Here is a 26,722-nt window from a genome sequence, read left to right as displayed (position 1 = left end):
ACAAGGGATTGCCATATACTTGACAACGAACAATCAATGTTACAGAAAGTAGATCCTAGGCAATTCAACATCAAACAGATTTCACACAAGGGCAGGTGTGAAAGAACCATTTGAGATCTTTGAACAGCAGTGTGAGGGGACCTGGGCACTTGATATAAATATTCAAATATAAATATGACCCTGAATGCCAAGGTGGTACCACATAAGAAAAAAAAAACCACCTTTGCTTATTCTTGTTATCTTCTTGATTGCAGGGGAAACATCCCAGATGCGCAGTTTGTAGGAAGTGGCTAGCAGATGTCAACAACCCACCTGCACATTTCAGGAAGACTGACAAGTCATTTTAGCTAAAGAAATGAAGTAGTTTATTTTTGTGAGATACTATTAATAGCTCTCTGTTATCTTTACTCTAACATGTCACTATAAGATAACTTTTTGGGGTTTGCAACATGATGCTGTTGAAAGCATTCTAGAAGGAGAGTTTTCAAGCACCAGCTACAAAGATTGAGTTTGAAACATTCCACCCACTTTGATCCATGTTACTCCAAGTAACAGGCCTGGTGTGACTTTGTCCATGGGGTCGCAAAGAGGACTAGCAGGATAGCCATGGAAGAGGTGGTACAGTCCCAAGAGGCTACTGTTGCTCAGCACTGACACTTTAATGACTGTATCTTTCTTGGAGTCCCCTCAAACCCTTCATCTTTTAGTTTAGAACTAAACATTAAACCAGAATTAGGAAAGTTTTAATAAACATGCAACAGGGATAATAAACATTATGTGAAGGTAGGCTTTGCTGTTCATTACAGCCATATATTAAAAAGCAACACTTTACAAAAAGACACATTAATAGCAGTCGAGGGGCGGGGGGAGAGCAAGGTGTAATTCTTGTTCATTTCTGTTCTGGTCACATTTCTCTTGTACATATGTGCTTTCTTCTCCCAGACTTAAATAAAAGAAGAGTAGAAATTATAATTAATAACTACCCTATCATTAAAAACTTTCACCACTAAGAAACAATGTGTGCATAAAATACTGAATTCACAAATTATGATTTGAGGTGTCAGATACTGTCAGCTAATATTTGACACTTTCTAGTCATTAGATGCTAGACTAAAACAAAGTATGAATAAAAGGACACACATGAACCAAAAACCAAGACAGAAATAGTGACCTTATACTTGAACAAACCAAAATGACAAAAACAGATAAAAGTAGGTTATAGCGTCTGAAGTGCAAACCTTCTAGATAGTGTGACATGGGAGTTGTTTTCCTGCATGTATTTCCTGAAGGGAGCTTTGACTCCCAAAATCTTGCACCCTGAAAATCTTATTGGTCCTTGCTACTGAACTGTAATCTAACCTTCTCATAAAAAATGACCTCCATTGTGATGAGTGCTAGTTCTGTTACTAGGATCCAGCCAATGACCACTGACCATATCACAAAATGTCATATGTAAAGCTAGTGTCAATATACAAAATATCATTCTTACCGAGGGGTGTCAAAGTCATTTGTTATGAGGGCCGGATCTGACATAAATGAGACCTTGTTGAGCCGGCCATGTCGAGTTGGGCCGGGCCATGTGTCCGGCTATATAAGATTAGGTAGCAGAGATATAAATTTTATAAAGAACACAGACAAACACAAATATAGATATTTTTAAAAACTTAAAACATGCTTAAAATGTTAGCACTCATTGGTCTTAAAGATGCTTTCTTTGTATTTCTCCCACAGGATCCAGGGAACTGGGCAAAGGAAGCTCTGGGGAGGGGGGAGCCTCAGCCAATAGAAGGAAGAGAGGCTTGGTTCAGTAACTCTGTTGTGCAATTGAGAGAGCCTGGCAAAGCAAGCTGTTCCTCCCCCCTTCCTCCCCAAGGGAGGAGCCTCAGCCAATGGAGAAAACAGAGGTTTTGCTCTGTAGCTCCTGTGTAACTGAGCAAGCCTTGCAAAGCAAGCAGCAATGCAGAAGGAAGCAAGAGGGAGAAGGAAGCAGAGGCCAGCCAGTTGCTCTGGGGCCTGATAAGAGCTTTCCGGGGGCCTGATTCGACACCTGAACTGCATGTTCAACACCCCTGCTCTAACTGGAGTTACAACTGTCTAAGCCCACTGACTTCAATGAGTTGAGAAGGGTGTAATTCTTCCTAGGTTTGTACTGTCCCTGAAGGAGTAAAAGGAAGGCAGCTTGTCTTCAGTCACATGCACTGCCAAGAAAGAGTCTTATAGTGATACACTGTATTTTTTGTAAAATCCAGGAGCTGGTTATGACCTTTAAGACCCAGATATGTATAGGGTCGTATCAGAGGACTGGCTTCGGTCACTGAACCAAAAGGGGGGATTTTTGAGATGTAGGCCTAGTGGTTTTGCTCTTTAAGTTAGCCTGGGAAGGATTTCTGAATAACGATATGAAACAGCTTATCTCAGCAGCACTGGCACTTGGGATGATATGCTGTAATGCATACCAATCTTACTAGTAAGACATGTTTATGTTAGTAGCTTAGAGTGAGAAGAGGGGGCCTTTCCTTCCCCCTCCAGTCACTTTGGACCAGTCATCAATCTTTGTGTAAGCATACTGAGCACTGAATTTTAACTGCACCACAGCTTACATTCAATGAAATATTGCCAATGCGCCTTAGCCAATAGAAGGATTTAATGTCATATGAATACCTTTTTGTGACTGCCATTGTTATGAATTATGTACCAATTATCTTGTCTATATGCCAATATGTGTCATGGTGTGATATGAGGTACAAAAGGTTCTGACCTCTTTGAGGTTGGGAGAGGAGCTTGGTATGCAGGCTTTGGCTTAGCTTAGCTCTGTCTTCATTGAGCAATAAACTTTTTTCTTCCTCACACACTGGATTTTGCTGGATGTCATTCAATCAGGCAGAGTAGCTTTTGTACAACACACAATTCTTGTCCCATCTACAGTGGCTTTCAGTTTGCTTTTAGGCTCAATTAAAGGTAATTGTTAAGGACTACATTTTCCCAAACAAACCTATCTGCTCACTCTGTTCATCCTTAGATACCCTGTTTTGATTGCCCCCATCATCGGAGTCTAGATGGGTGTTGATTGGAGAAAAAGCCTTCTGTCTCATGGCACCAACACTTTGAGACTCACTTCCCCAGGGAGATTGTCTCTCTCTGTCACTGCATTTCACCGAATAACAGTTTTTGGTCCTCCTTTTAAGTGTTGCTTGTGCATGTCTTTTTATGAATTTTATATATTTTAATTGTATTTTATTTAAACATTTTAATATTTTTGTTTACCACCTTGTGGATCTCAACTATGTGGAAAGGCAGCATAAAAATGTTTTAAATAAATAAATAAAATATCTTTCCAGGACTAGCAAAATTAGACATAACAAAGATATTCTAGTGTCTACAATAGTTATTAGTGTATAGATACATGAATTAAATCGAAAGCAACTTGTTCAAATCAGAGAATAAGAAGATACTGGCAGTATTCTCTGTTTGCTCTAACAGTATTGAAAGAAAGCATCCAATGAACCTTCATATAAAGGATCCCCAAGACACTTATTCTGATAAACATTTTGATTATTTTACTTGCTGGCCAAAAAGTAAAAGGTAATCATAAATTAAAGATGAGATGGATAAACCCGTCATGAAAGTGGCTCAGACTTTCAAACAATATTGCCTTGGGATATAAGGAGCATGGAATGATATTTATCGTAGGTTAAATGGACCATTAGCGGAATACTATATTTAAACATTTGAATTAGCAATGGATATGTCTCAATTGATGAGTAGAGGCATTACAGAATTAGTTAGAAAATAACTGAAACAATGGAAAGTGTAGATGGGATGCTCTCTTTAACCAACCTTTAGTGACACATGAACTTATATGAGCATAAGCATGAAGCTGCCTTATACTGCTCCATCAAAATAGCCTTTGTCTAGTCAGATTGACATAGGCTTTCCATAGTTTCAGGAGAGGACTTCCTTTTCACCTACTACTTTGTTGGAAATGCTGGGGATTGGACCTGGGACCAGGCCCATATCTAGGATTTTTTCTAGAGAGTACCTAGGGGGGTGCTAATTTAATTAATGAAGCATAAACAATAGGAGAGGGGGGTCAGGAGACCAGGAGAGGGTGTGTCAGGCAGATTTGGGAGGGGTGCCACCATGCACGGCCCCCATCTAGTTATGGCCCTGCCTGGGACCTTCTGCATGTTAACAGATCCTCTACCATTGGGTCTCAGCCTCTCCACGAATCTTCTGCTTCACAAAATATCAATTACTTCACCTTTAATACCAAAGATGAGGAAATGGTGGTGTCTGACAAATGTCTGTAAAAAGACAATCAGAATCCCGGTACTAACCCATCCTTTTAAATTTTACATACAACCCAATGGCTTTACAGTTTTTTTTTTTCTTTTCAGACACAGACAAGCTTTTTCTGCTGAGTAATTTCATTAACTAAAATAAACATTTTTATATACAGGTTTTTTATGGGATTCTTCTAGTTGACATCAAAACATACAAGTTTCACTGGACCAGTATAACACACAACATATTTTTGTCTGGCGTCCCAACCTTTTATTTTCATGTTTGCATCTGTTATGTACAGAATGACTGATATGTTTCTTTGCACCAGTTCAACAAAATATGTTTCTCTACTCATGTGATGAAACAGTCATACAAACCACCGCCTTGGCAAATTTGTCTCCTACTGTAAAAGCAGTTAATGCCAAGTCACTTCCTCTCCAGGGTGTCAAGATGCTAGTGATTATTCAATTTCTAATATATTTTAAATCCTCTACATTAAATGAAAAACCCTGCACAATAACTTCAGTGCTTGTTTGTTTGCATATTTCTCTTCACAAAGTGAATTGCTTTGGTGAAAAAAGAAAATAACAACCTAGCTAAAGCTAAAGACACCATAGTGTTCCACCAGCTGCACTATTAAGTGGCTGAATCTCTCTCCAAATTCCTTCCCTGATACAACGAAAACCTCATCTATGTAAGGAGACAATGATGTTTAAATATTTTACCTTCCCCCTTTTACCCCCTTCCTATTTCAACTTGAAATTAATAACAACTATCATTGATAAACTGGAATTGGGGGAAGGATTAGACAGATCACCCAGATGGAAGCCTGCAGGAAAAATCCAGTTTCCCTTACACAAATTCTTCTCATATGCTGCCTGATATATATTGTAAATTGAAAAACAAGGGACAAAAGGAACAACATTTGTGGGATTTGTCAATACAAAAAAGGGGAAAAAATCAGCAGACCACGGAAACTTTAATCAAATAAGAAGTCATGGATTGCCATTACTGAGATAATTTTGTTGTTGTTCAGTTGCACAATCGAGTCTGATTCTTTGCGACCCCATGGACAAAGTCATGCCAGGCCCTCCTGTCTTCCACCATCCTCCGAAGTCTGCTCAAATTTGTGTTAGTTACATCAGTAACATTGTCCAGCCATCTAATCTTTTGCTGTCCCCTTCTTTTGCCTTCTGTCTTTCCCAGCATCAGGGCCTTCTCCAGTGAGTGCTCCCTTCTCATTTGGTGGCCAAAGTATTTGAGCTTCAGCTTCAGCATCTGGCCTTCTAGGGAACAGTCAGGGTTGATTTCCCTTAGGACTGACTGATTTGATCTTCTTGCAGTCCAAAGGACTCTCAAGATTCTTCTCCAGCACCACAGCTTGAAAGCATCTATTCTTCTGCACTCAGCCTTCTTTATGGTCCAACTCTCACAGCTATACATTACTACTGGGAATACTATTGCTTTGACTATATGGACTTTTGTTGGCAGGGTGATGTCTACTTTTTATTATACTGCCTATGTTCACCATAGCTGTCCTCCCAAGGAACAAACGTCTTTTAATTTATCAAAGATTTCAGGTTTTCACGGCTGGTAACATCATTAGGGTTTGTAGAATCTTTCGGGCTCAAGTGCCGTGTTCTACTGGAGAAAGTTTTCCTTCCAGACGTTTCGTTCTCGGCTGCGGAGAACATCCTCAGTGGCGTTGCAGCCGGAGCAGGCGCTCTGACCTTCTTGGCTGCTGTGCATTGAGTGAGGCCATGGCTGCTGGAGAGCTGCTCTTTCTAGGCTGGAGGGGGTGTGATGAAAGGGCAATAAGTTTGTGGATGTGCCCATTGTTTGGTGGGGCTTCCTGGAAGGGTAGTGATAAGGAAACTGGCTGTTGAATGTGACCATTGTTCTGTGTTAATTGCTGGGAGGGTTGGAAGGGGTGTGAAAATAAGGAAGATGGTTGTTGACTGTGCTGATTGTTCTGTGGAATGTACTGGTTGTTCTGTGACTTTCTGCAATTTATAGTCTGTAGAGTGTTTTGCAGAGCTGTGTACCAAGATTGGTGGATGGAAATGCCTTCTTCCTTTCTGTTAAAGTTGTGCTGGTGTTTGTAAATCTCAATAGCTTCTCTGTTCAGGCGGGTATGATAATGTGAGACCGTAGAAAGGACTTCAGTTCTTTCAAAGTGGATGACGTGGTCTCCTTCTTGAAGTGCATGTTCAGCTACAGCTGATTTTTCTGGCTGAAACAAGCGACAGTGTCTCTTGTGTTCGGTGAGGCGGGTGTTGATACTGCGTTGGGTAGTGCCAATGTAGACTGCACCACAGGAGACTCCAGGGGTTGAAAGTGGATCTCTCATATCTTTGGCCGAGCGCAGCATGTGGCAGATCTGTTGTGTGGGTTTGAAGACTGTGTCAACATTGTGGCATTTGAGAATTTTGCCAATGCGGTCGGTGACAGATTTTATGTAGGGCAGGAAGGCTGTACCTACATTTGTGTGTGGCTCGAGATTTGGTGTGGATGGTCTCTTGGGATGGAGGCTCTTCTAATTTCTTGTTGGGAGCATCCATTGGCCTGCAGTGACTGGTGTCATCTGCATATCTGAGGTTGTTGATGTTTTTCCTGGCAATCTCAATTCTGGTTTGTGCTTCATCAAGGCCAGCATTCCGCATGATGTAATCTGCATATAGATTAAATAAGCAGGGTGACAATATACATCCTTGTCGAACTCCTTTTCCTATTCTAAACCAATCAGTTGCTCCATATCCCGTTCTGACAGTTGCTTCTTGACCCTTATATAGGTTTCTCAGGAGACATGTGAGGTGGGCTGGTACTCCCATCTCTTTAAGGACTTGCCACAGTTTGTTGCGATCCACACAATCAAAGGCTTTAGCGCATTCAATGAAGCAGAAATACACGTTTTACTGATACTCCCGTGTTTTCTCCATAATCCAGCGAATGTTGGCAATTTGATCTCTAGTTCCTCTACCTCTCCAAAACCCAGCTTGAACTTCTGGTAGTTCCCGATCTACATACTGCTGAAGCCTAGCTTGTAGGATCTTTAACATGACCTTGCTAGCATGTGAAATGAGTACAATGGTGCGATAGTTTGAACATTCCTTGGCATTACCCTTCTTTGGGATTGGGATATAAACTGACCTTTTCCAATCTTGTGGCCACTGTTGAGTTTTCCAAATTTGCTGTCATAATGTGTACACCACTTTAACAGCATCGTCTTTTAGGACTTTGAATAGCTCAACTGGTTGAAGCTCTCATAAATTTCACATGTATTTCCCTCGGCAGATTGTGTTTTTTCGTATAAGAGGTTGTCACTCTCCTAATATAATCAATTTCTTTCTCTCCTTCTTTGATTATTTGTTCGTCTTGTGAAGATAGAATTTCAATAACTGTTTTATAGATATCCTCCCCTTTTTCTTCTGGAATATTTTGCAATCTCAATTATATCGTGCTTTATCCCATTCAATTCTAGCTATTCTATCTTCCAATTGTGAGGATTGAGCTTTAGATTCTCTCAAATTCGATCTTATCACCTTCCCTTGTTCTTCCAAAGTTCCCACTTTTGCCGATAATTTGTGAACTTGCTGCGTGTTTGCCAGTAACTGTTGTTGAAAATTGTCTACTTTCTCATTTGTCTTTTTTATCTCTTCCTTAAGCTCTGCCTTAATTTCTTCCAGAGCTTCCTGATTCTGCTTGAAGCCAGCCACCATTATACTTTGTAATTTTTCAATAGCATCTTGATTAATTATTGTTGTTACTGACTTCCCTAGTCCAGGGGATGAACCCTGTAACATTTTTTTTGCTTTAGTCTCCATTGCCTGCCAAAATGCAAATTTGTTTATTTTAGCCAATCTTCTCTTACTATTTGTCTTGAGATCCAAATTGAGCCTTTCACCTTATTTCTTATATTATTTGTATCTCCCCACAATTCTCTAATTAATAATTCTAATTATTTTTATCTTTATCTGCAAATTATTTAACAGTTCTACCATTTAGTTAACAATCTTAATAACATTCAACACTCTATATCAGCCTAATATCCTTCTATACACAATAATATTCCAATTAAGTTCATCAGCAATTACACTAGATATTTTCTCTTTTAAGGTTACAAATCTTGTTCAGAAAAGTCCCACCCTTCTGTCCTTCCTTTCTTCTTTTTCCCAGCAGGCTCTATAAATACGTCTTAATCAACTAGGAATCCCACCATTTTGAAGTGCAAAATCCTTATATTATTTCCTCTGCCTTAAAGTCTGATCCACCTTTTTTATTCAGAATTAATTCCAGTAGAAATACTTTTTCAAGCAAACCACTCTTCAAGAGAGAGATAGCCGCAGCAAAGTTCTGCTGCTAAAAACTATCCCTCCCTCCTTTTCCTCAAGCAAGTTGCTGTGTCATGCTTTTCTTTCTCTGCTCTTCCTTTTAACCTTTCTTCTTCCTTCTTTTTTTTTAATAAATATTTTTATGTTTTATTGACTCTTATACAATTGGCCATTACAACATATGAATGTTGGAATTACAAATAACCCTTCCCCCCCCCCCAACCCTCCCCATCTTCTCTTAGTCTTTTCCCCTCAGCCAAGGGCACAAAGTCTTGATCTTCCACTGAATGTCCTTCCTTGTTTCTCCTGAGATCCACTCTAAATAAGGGTTCCATCTGGTCTCGATTTCCTTGACTTTATCATCCCACGTGGAATCCTTGTTGATTGTTGCCACGATGTCTTCTTCCTTCTTTACCTAGCTAAAAGTTTCCCCAACTTCCTTCCCTTCCCTTCTCTTTTCCTTTACTCTTACTTAATCCTTCCCAAAAACTTTCAACATTTCCACTTTGTAACTTCCCCTCCTCTTTCTTCCTTCTCCTTCTCCTCCTGCCACAAGAACACTTCCCCCTTGCTTTCCACACATTCCCTGTTCTTTCTTCACTTTCAGCCATCGTCTTCCTTCACCTCTCAAGTCTTGTTTCTCCAGTTCTCTGCTTCTCCGCTACCATGCGCTGTCCAAATTCTCCGTTCTGTCTTCCTCTCCCTTTCTCAGCGTTCACCACATTGCTAATTCCGCCATCTCCATCTCTGCCCTCTTCGTCCTCTATGCCGTCCTCTCTGCCGCCATTAATCCGTCTTCATTCTCTCCGCCACCATCAATCACTCCACTCACAACCTTGAGTTTTCCCGTCTGTCTCCTACCTCTCGACTCTCCACCTCTTCATTCACTTTCTCCAAGCTCGCCACAATTTTCTGTGTTTTCTTTGACACTCCGTCTCTCCCTCACTCACCACACCACCGTTCTGGTCATCTCCGTCTTCCTCCTATTCTCCGCCGTCATTTGTCTCTCCACCACACTGCCACACCAGCTTCTCTGTCAGCTGCCAGTAAGTAAGTATTTGTATTCCTTTCTGCTGCCCATATTTTGAATAAAAGTCAGACCTTGAAATGATTTGATAGAACTTCGCATGGTCCTGCACGCTCCTTTTCCAGCAGCCCAGTTAGTGCTAGAAGCACTTACAGCCTCTGCCTAGATAAAGGTTGAAGACGTGAGGAGAAGCCCCTGCTGCTCCCTTTGAATTTCCACCAGCTCTCCTGGCTGCAGTGTGTCTTCCGACACTCCTTTAAGGGGTACCCACAAAAGGAGGTCCCCTCTGAGGCTTGCAAATTCAGAACGTTCCCACCAGCTATGGGACTTTGTTCCGTGCCACTGCTATACGTGAAGCAGAATTGACATGGAAAGGAAATAAAATAAAAGTCCTGAAAGATATCCCATGGAGCATAAGAACTAGAAGGACAGGATACAGGAGGTTAATGGGATGGTTAATGAAACAGTCGATTCCATTTAGATGGCTAGTACTGGAAGGCATCTTTTTCACCTACCAAAGTAAAAGGTTTAATCTAACATCTTTAGATAAAGTGCAAGATTTTTGGAGCAAATATGTAGATTCAGATAGCCAAGAATCTGAACCAGAAGATAATAAAGAAGAAGAAGATCCAAGTAATATTGAAGAAGGTGAAGTTGCAAGAAGAGGGAAAGACACTATAAAGACAAGACTATAAACAGCCAAAGAGAAAAAGAAGATATTGGATAGTAACAAAGTGACAGAAAATGAATAAGATGGGACTGAGAATTATATCGGTCAACATTAATGGATTAAATGAATCGAGAAAAAGGAAAAAAGCTTCTCTTCAATTAAATAAAACACAATCAGAAATAATATGTCTTCAAGAAACCCACATTAAAAAAGAAGATTCGAGATTTATACAAAACAGAAAATTGGGTAAGCTATACATAACTTCAGACTTAAAAAGGAAAAGAGGAGTAGCTATTTATGTGAAGGAACATATAAAATCGAAGTTACTTTACAGTGAAGACTTGGGAAGGATTTTACTAGTAGAAGTAGAGATAGACGGGAAAAGAATAATAATTGGCAACATATATACGCCCAATAACAGCCAAGAAAATTTTTTCGTTACCCTACATAAGAAATTGAATGAATTTAAAGTCATGAATTACTGTATCTTTGGAGATTTCAATGCAGTATATGACGCAAGTAAGGATAAGAAGACAGAGAAGAAAAAAGCCAAAAAAATTGCAGGGGTCTCTACCAAAGAGTTTCTTTAAGATGGCGGACGAGCTGAGTTTGGTAGATGCATGGAGATTGAAAAATCCTTCTACGGTGGATTTTACTTATTTTTCGCATGTACACAGATCCTGGTCCAGAATTGACATCTGTTGGATGTCCATGTCCTTAGCCACAACAATAGAACAAGCCAATGTTCTCCCAAAATCATATGCGTACCATAATCCGATTCAGATTGTCCTGCAAAAATTACCAATTCAAACTCGGTGGACATTAAATACCCAAATACTTAAAGATCAAGAATTTGTGAAAGAAGCAAAAGATAGGATAAAAATGTTTTTTGACTGTAACAGAGAAGAGGATACACCGATACAAATAATATGGGACGCTTTTAAGGCTTTTTTCAGAGGTATGGCAATTAGCTATTCGGCGAAAAGAAAAAGAGAAAGCATGCAAAAATATAACGAATTACTTAGCAACTTAAGCAAACAAGAGAAATTGCAAAAGGTTAGAAGTACAGAAAAGAAGTACAGAAGTACAGCCCTTCAGAAATCAGACCTGTTCTTGATTTCTTATGCAATTTTGTACAGTTCACTTCTGGATTTTTAAAGAAAAATTAGAAAAGATTTTGATGAGCTTGAGAAACAAGCAAAAGCCACCTTGCCAAATGTTAACCGCAAAACAAGGAGACAAAGAGTAAGGGAATGGGAAAGAAATGACAGAAGTGCACCTGAATCTTTAGATGCACTTTCTTCAAGAGATGTTTAGGATAAAATCATTTATTCCTATATTGGATGCACTTGAAGCCAATTTAAAAAGAAGTAGTACTGTATAGAGTGATGTTGCACAATTGCTTTCCATTCTTGCTAATCTGACAGCATCTAAGCAAGAAATTTAGCAAGGTGTTGAATTGTTGATGGAAGCATACCCAGAAGATATTGACCTGAAACTTATTGATGAACTTTTGCACTTTCACCTGTATGTGAGACAAAGCCATAGGCTTACAGAAGAGCACTCTGTCTCATACAGACCTTTATCAAATTATATACAAGGAAAAATTTCAGATGGCCTTTCCTAATGTGGAAGCAATCTTGCAGCTATTTCTTAGCTTTATGGTCACTAACTGGGAGAGAGGAATTTTTCAAGACTCAAAAGAATTAAAAATGAATTAAGGGCCACAATATCTCAAGAGAGGTTGTCTGCACTGAGCATTCTGTACATTTGGTAAGGTAGCTTTTGCTTGTTTCTCAAGCTCATCAAAATCTTCACTCAGTTTTGTTTATAATACTCTTCCATCTTTTTCTAGTCGTGAGGGTGAGAGATTGGTAGGGGCCTCACAAGGGAAGTAGCCTAGGGCCTCTCTTCATCTAAATTCGGCCTGGGTCATGTGTATAGAAAAAGTGTTTTAGGAGAAAAAATAGGTGCCGTTATATATAATATAATAAAAGCCCTTTCATCTTGGCAAAACCGAGCAATCTGATTGGTTGGGACTGTGGTATGTCAACCTTTGGTCCATCAAACTATCAATCAAGAGTACTTGCATGCCATTGGTTGAGTCTGTTTTTCTCTCTCGCTTTAGTTGCTTTTGCTAGCCAGCAAAGCTGATGCTGTCAGTAAAAGGCAACTAACCTTAGTTTTGGCTGTTACTGGCTCTCCCTACTCTCCCACTGGCTGAGCTGCCTGTTGCACTGGTTCACAGAGGAGAGAAAGAAACCCTTCCCTTGATTGGTTGAGGGAGGGAGAAGGAGGGAAACAGCCAGAGGAATGCTTCTCTTGATTGGCTGAGGACTCCTCCCTATCCTCCTCTGAAAAGGAGAAAAAATGCCATCCTTCAGCAACAGACCAGATACAGAGAGACATGGAGGCAAAGTGAGACACACAGAGAGACTGAAGTCCCGTCCTTAAAACCAACAATGTTATCAGGGACAGACTGTTGTTCTGAAAGGTATCACTAAAGCCTCTGAGGCAGAACTCATTGGGGCCAGTCCTGACTAGGGCTGCCAGTTCCGGGTTGGTGGGAAATTCCTGGAGATTCTGTGGTGGAGTTTGAGGAGGGCATAGGAGTTAGGGCTTCAGAGCGGGGTCTGCCAGACACAGGTTCTTACAGTGGAAGTTGACCGGCTGATTTTGGACCAGTCACAGACTTCCAGCCTAGGCTGCCTCACAGGGTTGTTGTTCAGATCAAAGAGGGGAGAGGAGAGTGATGTAAGCTGCTTTGGTTCCCCCCCCCCCCAATGGAGAAAAACTGTTCTTTTCCTATATAGAGGCTGTAGGGAGGGGGAAGGTGATGGAAAGCTGAAGTCAGAGGGACAAAAGGAAGGCAATAGGGTTGCCAACTCCAAGTTAGGAAATTCCTGGAGATTTAAGGGGTGGGGCCTGGAGAGGATGGGGTTTGAGGAAGGGTGGGACCTAAGAGGTACAATGTCAGTTCCTCCTGGGAAACTACTGTTACCAATCTCCAGGCAACGGCTGGAGATCACTCAGAATTACAAGTGCTCTCCAAATGGCACAGATCAGCTGCCCTTGAGGTAGGAGGGGGGGTGAATGCCTTCACTTGGGTGGGTGGGAAGACAGCAAGGGTTGGGGGGGCACTCACCCAGAGCCTCTTTCTAGAGCCCACTGTATTTTCCTTCACAATGGGCCTTATTCCTAGTAATAATATAAAACACTTATGAAACTGCCTTTCCCCTTAAGAACCCACCTGACCATTATGGTAATCTTTGGAGGCCCCGCTTTGAGTGCCCTCACCTTCTGAGATTAGGGTGGTGGCAATCTGGGAGATAGCTACCTTAGTCATTGCATCAGAGCTTTCTCTTTCCACAGAGAGATTTGTTTCTCCCCTTCTGTTACCATCTTTCACCAGTGGGTGAAGACTTCTTTGTTTCATTTCACATTTCCTCATGTTTTTATGCTTTATATGTATGCTGTTTGGTATATATATTTTTATATATTTTATAATATCATTTTATCATAGTAGCTTTTAAAGTGTTAGCTACCTTGGCAGCCTTTATAAAGGCAGAAAGTTGGGATAAAATTTTTGTAAATAAATAAATATTTCTAACCTACCTTTCAAGCCTTACATGGGAATTCTCAAGATAGCTAACAACAAACAAAAACAAAATCACCAATAATACAAAAATAACAGCAACTAAAACAAATTATATGGGCACATAACTAGGGTCAAAAGAAGGTCAGTGCACTATTATGTTTACTAAATAGCCACATTACAACCTGAGAGAGATTAAAATTGAGCTAGCAGGGAGTTAGGTAGTCTTCTCTAGACAAGGAATTCTGGAATCTGGATGCTGCAGCTAAGAAGGTTCTATTCCATAGGCTCACCTACTGTATTTCAGACAGTGGGGCAGTTCCTCTGTTGATAGCCTTAGGTATGTTCATAAAAGAGGAGGCAATCCATGAAGCAGCAGGCCCAAACCGTTTACAGTTTTAAATATTAGATTAGAACCAGTAGTTTGAACTGGGCACAGAAATGAACTGGAAATCTGTGGTGATATTATACAGACATTATATGATCAGGAAAAAATGGTCCACAGCCAGTACTCCATCTCCCTCACGCTACACCAACTGCAGTTTCCATTACTTTTCTATGACTGATAATTTCCTGTTTTCAAAGACTAATTATTTAATAAAGTAAACAGCAGTGAATTGATGCCATTGCCCATACAATATTGGCATGGTTGGTACTTCCAGAATTGTCATCAAGAGTTTGTCTGGTATGTATCCCTAGGAATTATATAAGAGAGTACATATATGTGTCAATGATCTGTAAATGGGAAGGGGACTACAATTACAAATACATGTAATAATTCCAAGGCTTTTTTGTAGCAGGAACTCCTTTGCATATTAGGCCATATCCCCAATGTAGCCAATCCTCCTGGAGCTTACAGTAGGCCCAGTACTAAGAGCTCTGGAACCTCTTGGAGGATTGGCTACATCAGGGGTGTGTGGCCTAATAAGCAAAGGAGTTCCTCCTATAAAAAAGCATTGAATAATTCAAACAAAAACCAATTTATGAATTCAACTGAGTTGCCTCCAGAGGCAGTACAGAAGGAGGGAACTGGTAAGCTGACACCAATAATTGCTGCTGCTGAAGGAGCTTAGCCCAATTATTTCTGAGGTCTTGGTTGATATGCTGGCTCTTAGATCTGCTTGTTCTTGTCCTCCAGGGCAGTGGCCCAACAGGAACTTGCCCAATAAGTTGAAGAATGGAAGAATGCTTGGGTGGCACAGCCTATTTTTCAGGAAGAGAAGATTGGGGAAGAATGGATGTGGGTGCTGCAGATTCTATACTGCCCCTTTGCCCGCCTACCCCACCCGCTGGCGAGTCAGATAATAACTACAAAGGCCTACAATGAATATTATGAGTGACTTCAAGGGAAAACGAGTAGCTGCCCACTTGCACTTTCAATGAACACATGTATTCGGTACATTTAATTGAATAAGATGAATTGATACATTCAATTCTGACTGCAATTAATACATGCACAAAAACTGCATAGGGAGGCATCTGGGGGTAAGCTATCGTCTACTGCAACTGCCCATAACTCTTTAGGAATTCCTATCTGACAATGAATATGGTGGGCATACATGTAACCATACAGAACTAGAGGGATGATTTTCTTATAACATATGTATATACTCTCTTACAATCTGAAAATCCCATGGGCCTTTTTGTTAAATATAGTTCTCCCCCCCCCCCTTTTTTGGTTTCAAAATATATGTTCTTTCTCACTCAGTTGTGCTCTGAATAACTTTTGCCTTTCTCAGTATTGACTGAAACACTTCGAGATTAAAGGATATTTATTACAGCTTGTGATTCTTCAGAGTTCTTTGAAGGTAGAGATTTTGTTAAGCTGATATCCTGTGTTTGGATATAAAACTAAATCAATACTAGTGGATCTTAGGTAAGTAGTTCCATAGTTTTAGGGAGATCTTCCTAAGGAAGGTCAACTAAGGTATATTTCTCTAAATTTAAATGTTTACCAACCACAAGAGCATAGGGGGCACATAATTCATGTCATGAAATAAACCTGTCCCAGCGGCCAAAGTCATTAAGCTTGGAATATCCACAGTCACTTTGTCAAGTTTTTCACCAATGAATGGTTCTGGCCATTATCTGTACCAAATCCTGGGGCCTAAGGTTTAAGAAACAAGTCTTACAAAAGCACGTGGATTTTTCCCCCTACCCAAAGTGTATTACTGTTACCAGTTGTATAATTTAATTTCTTCCCCCAACAACAAACCCCTCTATTTTAAACAAAGTAAATAAAAATTCATCTTTAAGAACTATATTTACCATCAGCCAGCAAAAATTCCAGTAGCCAGCTGCTAGACTACAATATTTGTCTAGAGACTCAATTTTGAGTTTAGATACTGCTGACACGATTATTTAGTTCAAATCTTGTCTTAAACAGTTTACAAAGGTGGCTCCCTCTCTCCTCAGATACATCATTTTCATTTCACTCCTTGCAAAACAGTAATGCTGCTGTATATTTAGCACATGCCAAAACTAATCAGCTCAGTCTAAAGCTGATGCTGGCTGGGAAGTATAATACATCTAAATTCAAATTGAATCTGAAACAGACATCTATCAGGTGTTGAAACTGGCACTGAGAATCTCTAAGAACACACTTGTTTGGGCATTGTGACACCACTTAAAATGCGGCAGAATAAGAAAAACAACTTCCTGCCCTTGACACTCTGTGCAATTGTATCAAAAGTCATAGGGTAATGTTTTGAAGTAGAAATCTTATGCTCAGTACAAAGAGAAATACTACATCTCCTCCCACCCCTTCATAGTTTATGGAGCTAAAATGGGTTTAAATTGGATCAAGAATGAAAGTCAACCTACATCTCCTTAATGACATTTCTTTTACTGTATGTGGTGACCTTTCAGGTTTCCTGTAGTACTATGAATTTAGCACTTGTGAAAATGAGTGTTGTAACAGCATGGCTATACAGAATATAGGACTCTTGTTTTGAGCTAGCATAGCCAGCACTCAGCCTGAAAATTCTTTATAAAATTCTGACAAGAGCTGGATTATTTGTATTCATGATAGTATGACCTATTTAGAAAGCTGCCTGGAATAAAAAGACACCAGTATGCTGGCAGTGTGGCCCACAAAGTGAGCATCTTCCTATGAGAGATAGCAAAAAAATACACAATTAAATTTCGCCTTTCAATATAACATCAGCTTGTATCACTGTTAAAATGGTTCTTCAAGCCTTGGGCCCAGCATATCTGAAACAATGTACTTCCTCTCTTGATCAGTATGACTGATTTGGAAGGCCCTTCCTACCGACTTTTTTGTTTTAACAAGATACCTGTATCTGGAGAAGAGAGCGAAATTAATTACATCAACAAGTCTGAGATACATTCTGAAGATTAGATAAGCATTCTTAGGTGAACACGTGGGGACCCTCAAGCCATTTGTGGGAGTAGCTATCCCACTCCCCCCACCTTTATTTCCTCCTCTGTCATACAGACTTTCCCCCTCTTGCTACCCCTTTTCTTACTCTCTCCTCCACAACTGTCACTTTCTCTCTCTTTCTGCTCCCATCCCATCATTCTCTTTTTCTGCCTTCCCACCTCAACACTTTCGCTCTCTCTTTCTGCCCGATCACTCTTTCCTGTCTCTTGTCTGCTTTCCACCCCCACCCCTCCACTTCCCGAAGAGCAACAGTGTTGGCACTCCCAGCCATCCACCTGCTTCCCTCCTGCCCACAGCAGCAGTGACTCTCCAGGGATCACAATGGATCTCCCAACTATAGAGATCAGTTCTCCTTAGGGTTGCCTGCTCCAAGCTGGGATATTACTGAAGCTTTAGGAGTGAACCATTGGGAGTATTTGGGGCTCTGGGCAGAGCTCCAGGTTTGCAGAAATTTCAAGGAAACAATATGCAAGATCCAGGTTTACTTACAATAAGCAATAATCAAGCTTATAGGAATAGCTGGCTAAGCTCCCATCTGCTGGGGCTCAAATGCACACATGCACAGAGAAACTTAGCCAGATCTTGAGATAAGATGCATAACTAAAGCTAGGCTTCTTATGCCCTAATTGCTGGCTATGATTAAACAAAAAAAAAAAAACTAATCAAACTATCCCAAACACTAGGAGGAGCCAGGCCATCTCACACTTGGTATCTAGAGGTGAGAGGAAACAAATCAGGCTTTTTAGATAAGAACTGTAAAAAGCATGAGAAAGAAGAATAATCTCTTGGGAGCAGCAGTCCCTCAAGGCAACTAAAGGTCATGCACCAGACTGTAACAAAAATGGAGCTACAAAGACATACTGGGAGGGAGAGGTTTGGGGACAGAAGTGACTTCAGCAGACATTTTCTACAGGGAACTTATCTCTGTCATCTGGAGATATGTTGTAATTCCAGGTGATCTCCAGGTGATCATCCAAATAAATGGATTATGAAGTGACAGGATATAGATGATAGAAATAAGGAATGTTAAAAGGAATAAGTAAATTAAGAGCTTGTTGTTACAGAAATTCACTGTATGTGTGCACAGGAAAGCATAAAGAGAACATTTGGAGGATGGTGTTATGAAACTAGGCAAGGTGACCACTCCCCCCCCCCATTACCACAAACGATCACCTGGCCAATGGCTGGGGCTGATGGGAGTTGTAAGCAAAAAACATCTGGAGAGCTACCGTTGGCCACCCCTGGCCTATTGTATTTATTGGTGCAACAGGCCTTATTCCTAGTTAGAATATAAGATTCCAGGTTGCCTGGTGAGATAACACTGGTTAGCACATGTATACATTTCTCATAACTTGGACTGGAGTTATGTATAATGGTTTGGAAACTTCTTTCAAATGGTTTGGACCCATGTGGTTCTGGTGAAGTTTGTACACTCATTGGCTGAACTACCACTTGTCAGCCTTCAAGGGAGGGGCGATACTGATATGGGAAGGTCTAAATAATTTGTCTATGTGGATCAGGAAGATATGGATTCCATTCTGCTTCAGTAATGCATGAATAGGTCTAAGATAATCATGATGTATATTTAAAGTATGTTGGGGTTCCTCATCTTACAGATGAATGCTGAACTGACATTAATATGGCACAAACTGATATGAAGATTCTAACAGGGATATATTCTGAAGATATGCAAATGTGACCCAGTTATCAAACTCATATCACATTTTATACTTTTCTTGCTATATGGAGGATATTTCTTTAAAAAAAGATTCTGAATTTTGTTTTGTGCTTTAAAATTGGTTTTATATTACTGCATTTTTGTTATTTGTTGATTTGGATGGCAAAAATATGTAAATATATAAAATAATATATAATGACACAATTAGGACATGGATAATTTTATTCTTCAGCTCTAAGTGAGCAATTCTAAGCAGGTCTACTCATCTGTAAAAATAAACAATAAAACAGGGGGTTGCTGAGGTAAGACTCCTTACAAAGATCTAAAATGAAATCATTCATTGCAATTTGATTATGATTTTTCTTTCTTTGTACCTCACCTAAAGATGGCAAGCAGATGTCAAGAAACAGACTCTTTATCAAATGTCAGTATTAAGCCAAAATGGTAACTGAGTAGAAAATATGAGTGAAAATCAACTAAGTGGTACATATGACATCTGAAGAGATAAATATGTTTGTATTTCATTAAATGAAAATAAATGGATGATGAAGTGACAGAATATAGATGATGGAAATAAGGAATGTTAAAAGGAATAAGTAAATTAAGAGCTTGTTGTTACAGAAATTCACTGTATGTGTGCACAGGAAAGCACAAAGAGAACATCAAAATGCCTGATCACATCCCATCTGTTTCTGCCTCTTGCTGGATAACAATCTCCATTGCCACAAAGCCATTTGAATTTACTACATTGCCGCTACTGATAAATATCACTTCTGTGAAGATCTAATACTAAATAAGAACTTGATTTTGAGATAATGCTTACATGCAGCTGTGTCAAATAGATCAAGGTTTTGCTCAGCTCAACACCTGGATTCTATAAGGCTGCAATTTATTACCCACTGTATTTGCAGTACACTTTTAAAAGAACAAACCACTGTACTCCCTTTTCCTTCACCTCCCCCAGTGAAAAAGCCAAGAAACAAAGCAAGATGAAAAACTATCACAAGATGTAGAACATAAATGACGGGGAGAAAAAAAGGACCCTAGAGGGGGGAAGGATGAAAAGCAGAATATTGGCAAAGGGTGGCAAAGACAAGGGGTTTTTCAGAAGTACTCATGATGGGTACCTTCCATGCAGATCTGACAAGCACAGAATGGTGCCATGAAACTGCCTCCAGCAACAGAATACATTTTCCAGCACATCACAGCAACTGCAGTGGCATCAATTCTACTTGCAATCCATGTCCAAACAGAAAAAAAAAAGTTCTCTGTGGTCCTATTTCAGCACATCTCAAGGACTAATTAAATCCTCATTACTTCCTTCTAATTATTCCAGAGCTCTGGGATTTGCCTGAGCAAGTCTCTTATCGTACATCAGATGAAAAGGGTTAAATAACCTGTGCTGATTTTGAAACTCCAGACCTATTCCAGACCTTTAGCATATCATCAGCATTATCATGAATATTTAACTACATACTGCTGTGAAAATTATAATGGCAGAACAATTAAAAGTTTTTTTTAATTAATTCTGACCCATATACATTTTCCTTAATAAATAAAGGCTTTTTAAACCTCTCCTTCATGATAGTGTGTGCCACAGTAACAGCATGAGACCATTTAACGTTTCCATTATATGCAGGGTTTTTTAACTGTTCCAGATGTACTATTTTAGCCATCATGATGGAACAGGGCATGCACATTACAAACTAAGATCAGAACTGACAATATCAATCTGAATGGGTTTTCTTAGAACATAAGGAAAATTTAACACTTTTTCTTATAAGGTTGTTAGTTTTAAATGCCAATTTACAAAAATAAAGTGTTGAAATGTTTTTAAAGTATTAAATTAAGAGCTGTGAATATATGTGATCTAGCATCCAAGATATGTAGAATGTATAATTTGCAATCCTATTTTGTAATATTATCTTTGGGAATCACTTAGGGCAGAAGTCCCCAAACTTTGGAGTACTCTGGATTTCTGACATAGGGTGGTGGGTACAACTGCAAAATGGCTGCGACAGGAGAAGCCAATCACAAAATATGGAAGGTGGAGCCATGTATACATAAAGGAGGAAGATAATTTAAATATATACACTTGAAAGAGAGAATAAACCGTACAACAGGGGTGGCCAAACTTGCTTAATGCAAGAGTCACATAGAATAAGCGACAGAGGTTTGAGAGCCACAAGACATGAATGTCAGATGTTCGAGAGCAGGCAGGCAGACAGGAAAATAGATTTGGGGGGAAGGAGAGGTGGAAAGAAAGCAACTTTAACTTTAAATGTGTTCTCCAAGCTGCCAGCTGGATAGGCTTGGAGAAGTGATTTAAAGAGACAAGTGCAGAACGCGGCGGCCAGGCTGCTACTTGGTCTCCCAAGATGGGAGCATATACGGCCAGGGCTGCGCGGACTGCACTGGCTGCCAATCGTATACCGGATCCAGTACAAAGTGCTGGTCATAACCTTTAAAGCCCTATATGGCCAAGGACCGACCTACCTGAGGGACCGTCTCTCCCCATATGAGCCCCAGAGAGCACTGAGGTCAGTGGGGAAAAGCAGACTGAATATCCCTGGGCCAAAAGAAGTTAAACTTCAAAGCACCCGCACCCGGGCCTTTTCTGTTGCGGCCCCACAACTCTGGAACCAACTCCCAGAGGAGGTGCGGGCCCTGCGGAACTTAGACCAGTTCCGCAGGGCCTGCAAGACCGCCCTCTTCAAACAGGCGTTCACCAATAACTGAATTAATGTTTACCGCCAGATTAGTAACGTTTACCGCCAATGTTGACTTAGGAATGTTTTAATTAATTATTGATTATTGACTGATTTTAATGTGAATTTTAATGTGAATTTAATGTTTTTATTACTATTGTTTACCTGAAATGCTGTTAGCCGCCCTGAGCCTGCTTCGGCGGGGAGGGCGGGATATAAATAAAATTTTACATTACATTACATTACATTCTCCAGGCCAGCCGATGGGGCAGTGGGTGCTTCAAGAGTCACACAATATGTGTGAAAGAGTCACATTTGGCTGCTGAGGTGAAGCTTGGCCACCCCTGACATACACTATGGTAGCAGGTGCTGCCAAAATAACACTATTTTAAACTGCACAGTCAATCAGATCTCCAGTGGCCAGTCAGAAGGCCCCCCACCAAACAAGACTGCCCCTGGACTCATCAATTTTCTAAAGCACTTACTGAGTGCCAGGAAAGGTGTTGATGGGCACCAAGGTTCCCTTCAGGTACCATGTTGGGGACTTCTGTCTGTGTTGCTCTCAGTTTTCATTAATTTCAGTAGGCCTGACACAGGAGATCTTCCAGAAAGACTTAAGCATTATTTATTTCATCTGCATAACCATCAGTGACATTGAGAGTTCTAGCACTACCCCATTGATTATTACATCACCATTATTTCAGAGGCACTGTGAAGCTTATGGAACTCCCCAACAATGTCTGATGCACACAGATTGGATATTGTTTTCCCAGTACATCCAATACCATGAAAGACTTTCCTGATATTTTACAGCTCCATTTTTTTTTCTCCTGAGAAATACTGGGAATATCCAGAATTGGGTCAGGAAGCTGTTCACAACTGATCTATGGTGCATCAGCCTTTTAACATTTGAAGGGCTATTATTTTTAACTGGAGGAGCTGGGCTCTGAATCCTGGAGGCCAGGGTTACCTCCTCTGAAAATAATGACCCTTTAAAGTTTAAAGGGCAGGCACACCAATGAACTGCTGGTGGGTTCTCTAAATAATGGGTAGCCCTGGGACTCCCGGTCTACTGCTCAATGTTTTCAACAGTAGGTGGACCTTGCCTCTGTATTTAGAAGGCCAGGTCTATCAATTAAAAATAATGACCTTTAAACTTTAAAGGGGCTTTATTTTTAATTGACAGGACAGTTCTCCCTTCGCTATCCTGCTATCCGCAAGAGAGTGTGAGGGGAACCCACAGCTAGCTACAGAAATACTTGCATTTCAAAGTTTAAATCTGAACCTGGAGGCTAGATCTACTTTTACCTATTGAAGATAACTCAAACAAAATCAAGCACTTTCAGAATGAAATAACTCTACATGTAATAGTTTTCTTTTGTGGTTTGCATTCAGGAATGAAGAAGCTTAGTTTTTGGGAAGGGTGGAATAGAAATATAAAATAATAAATAAATAAATAGTTCTTACCAACCAAAGTCTAGAAAGGATCTAATAATTTATGGCAGAGCATTGTTTTCAATAAACATATTAGTAGCCTTTTGTTCATGCATACATTCATTTCTTTATACATGAAATTAAGTATTGGAAGGAATAAAACCCACTGGAAATTGGAGGGTCACTTGGTGTTTTTAGTTGGAATGTTTATATTGGCAAGTCAAGTATTTAAATTAGTGTAACAGAGCCTGCGGATCAGGTGTCTTCAGCAGGAACGATTTTCTGCTTGGGTTTTTATCAGTAAATGACAAGCACCTTCCCTTTGAGTCCTTCTACTCTCCCCTCCCTTCCCCTCTCCAAGTTCAATGGAAAGCAGTTCAAGCAAGCAAAAGAATCAACTAATGTAACAGTCTCTTTAAAAGGTGAAATTTTCCATTTCAAAGAAGTCTCTAATCAATGACAGGGCACAAAAGGGAATGTGCTCATGTTTATAGGCACAAACCTTACAGAAGCTTTGGGAAACAAGTTCTGCAAAATCAATATGACCTCACTGGTTACAAATTTTGTCTCTGCTGCATGAAACAAATCAACATCTTAAACAAGGTAGGTCATGAAGATTAGCTGTAGTATGACAGGAGCTTCAATAAATATTCTGAATAAAAAGCAAGGTCTCTTGAAGACAAACATCAGAAGAATTTTTTTAGAAACAAAATGGCAGCTAGACTTGTGCCAGCAGAGCAATTTGAAGATTAGAGTCTAAATTCTTTGACTGCAGGTCACAATAAATTATTCATCAAAAACAAACCATTTTTATTTGGCCTTGAGATTCATTGTTGGATGCTTCTCTCTTTCCCACTTCATCAGATTCTATGTCAAGCAATGAAGAAACTGAAGTTTTGTTCCAGTCAATGACTTCAGCTGGAAATTTACTGGAAATATTCCCAAGGGCAAAGAAAGGCACAACAATGAGAGATCTGATGTTCTGAGGGACACCAGAACTTGGGGCTGATCAGTAGCAGGGATTTACACAAGTTAACCTCTATGTTAAGCCTCATTGCTCTGTTATTTAGACATCCCATACCTCTCTTCAATCCAAAACCTAAAATGCTTGCAGAGGACTCTACACCTCTTGTTTAGGTATGGATTTTGTAGGACATTCATATGGAATACACACAACTCTAGCTGACTGGCAGGTGACCAAACACCTGGTATAATTCTCTGTCTGGATTCCTTCTTTAGAACAAGCCAGGACTTAATCCTCCTCAATCCAATCTATGACATGTCTACCAAAGCAGATTCCAAGGAGCAAAGGTGGAAAAGACTCCTCATATACTTTGGACCACCACAATGAAAAACAAACATAAGAAACACCATGCAGGTTTTTTTGCAGATAAACATGATACATGGTAAAACAAGAGGCCTATATGAAACAAAATGATAATGTGGTATCAGTGCCTGTGAAATGACTCCCTAATACCATAATCAAAATTATCCTAGGGAACAAAGTATCTACCATAGTCCATGATTAAACTGCTGATGGATGGAATTTCAAGGTCAGCACTTAACACATACACACATGGCAAATTCATATCAAGAAAGAGCACTCTTTCTGTGATGATGTCTCCAAATACACAATACTGCCAAGCACACATATTTATGCCTATGGCTCACTAGCATTTTCTCTGTTTAGTACACGACCTTTCCCCCCTCTCTCTCTAGCATATGAGTGCTAGCTTCAGCCACAAGATGTGATGTAGCTCCCTTACAAAATTCTTTAACCCATCTTCCATGCATCCTTCTTGCTCACAGGAAAGCATGCACAAACTAGCAGCTTTGAAGAATACAAAATATATGCAAAACTGCTTATTTTGTGAACTGGATTAGTAATTTCAGGGGGAAGGCAGAAAGGCAGAGCCCAATCTTGTCAGATGTCAGAAGCTAAGCAGGGTCAATAGTTTGAATGGAGACCTCCAATGAAGACTCTGGAGAGGAAGGCAATGACAAAACACTTTTACTTCTCACTTGCCGTGAGATTTTCTTGCTGGGGGTCACCAGAAGTAGCTGCGGCCGGACAGCACTATACCAGGGAAGCCAAACTGTGGCTTGAGAGCCACATATAGCTCTTTCACAAATATTGTGTGGCTCTTGAAGCCCCCCACCTCACCCCCTTGGACAGCTTGGAGAAAGTATTTCTTTAAATCGCTTATCTGAACCAAGCCAGCTGGTGGCTTAGAAAATGCATTTTAAGCTAAAGGTGCTTTCTTTCCACCTCTTCCTCCCCCTTCCCATCTATTTTCCTTCCTTCCTATCTTGCAGCTCTGAAACATCTGACATTCATGTCTTGTGGCTCTCAAACATCTGACATTTATTCTGTGTGGCTCTTACATTAAGCAAGTTTGGTCACCCCTGCACTACACACACACACACACATTAGTAATTCATGTTTATAATCAAGCAACAAAATTTAAGTTTCATATGGAGTAATCTAAAATTTTACCCAAATGAGAGTTTGAACCTAAGTGCAAATGAGATTTTGAACCTCACTCCTTCACATGTTTGTGGAGAAAGTACCAGGAATGTAGCCATTTCCAGCCAGCTAATCCATGCCTTTTTATTTTACTTCCAGAAGCCTAAACCCAGGAGCACAGGAACTCATCCAAGTTTTAATAACTGTGGGAAAATTGTTATCTGTAAAATAGCTAATACTTCTATTCTACAGAGACCAACTTCTAAGTCAGATACTTTAAAATAATGTTTCCTGTATCCAGATTTTTTTTTAAAATCCACTAAGAGTATCTAGCAAGATTCTCTGATAATGAATATTTTTAGAACATTCAGCTCTTTGTTTTTAACTAGGTTCTGGTAAATATCCCATTTTTATTGATTCCTCCCCTCAGGAAATAGTTTCCGAAAATATTTCTCTGACAGATGATTACCAGTGAAATTTCCTGCCGCTGAACAGCAACTGAAACACATGCCCTTTTCTGTCTCAGGCCTTCCTGTTCCCTGGCTATCATCCCCATCCAGGGAGCTAGTATAGTAGGAGTTAAGAGAATATGCTGTGATCTATGAGGTTGTTGGTTCAAACTTAAACATAAAAATACCAGACTGCTTTACAGTGTTGTAATTATTGTAACAAGATAACATAGGTACAGAACTCCAAACATTTAAAATGCTATATTAATGCTATGTCAGTCAGTAAGTCAGTCATACAAAGTATCATCATTATCACAAACCTCTATCCTGTGGCATTGGTGATTGGCTTAAGGCAGGATGGGAGCTGGATTCTGGTTGACTACCAGGAGCCTGGGCTGGCATCTGGCTACCTGCAACACATAAGGAAGAAAGGAAATAAATAACTGATTCTTGATATAACAAAAAATATAACCAATTCTTAATTTTTAAAATTGTGGCATGTACTTTGTAGAAATACTGCACCAGGTTTGGATTCTTCAAAATCTCTCTTTTTTTTGCAACTCAAGGTGAAAGCATGCATAAACATATTGAGAAACTGGCATGCTGAAATGTTCAATTTTGTACTGAGCTTGCTCCCAACCTCACCAACATGATCCAATTTATAGCTGCAAATCTC

General features: G+C 40.0%; 1 protein-coding gene across 10 annotated transcripts in view; it reads right to left on the bottom strand.

The window, feature by feature from the left end:
* ARID1B (AT-rich interaction domain 1B) overlaps positions 1-26,722 on the bottom strand; it is a 670,312-nt gene that overhangs the window by 142,748 nt on the left and 500,842 nt on the right. For all 10 annotated transcript variants that reach the window (XM_060241209.1, XM_060241219.1, XM_060241263.1 and 7 more), the window contains one exon: positions 26,367-26,456. In XM_060241209.1, the coding sequence (XP_060097192.1) occupies positions 26,367-26,456 (90 nt within the window). The remainder of the gene's footprint in view (positions 1-26,366; positions 26,457-26,722) is intronic.

Source organism: Heteronotia binoei, chromosome 1, assembly GCF_032191835.1.
Source record: "Heteronotia binoei isolate CCM8104 ecotype False Entrance Well chromosome 1, APGP_CSIRO_Hbin_v1, whole genome shotgun sequence".
In the NCBI taxonomy this organism is placed as follows: Eukaryota; Metazoa; Chordata; class Lepidosauria; order Squamata; family Gekkonidae; genus Heteronotia; species Heteronotia binoei.
The sequence above is the reverse complement of the archived record's forward strand: the minus strand, read 5'-3'. Positions and strand labels throughout refer to the sequence as shown.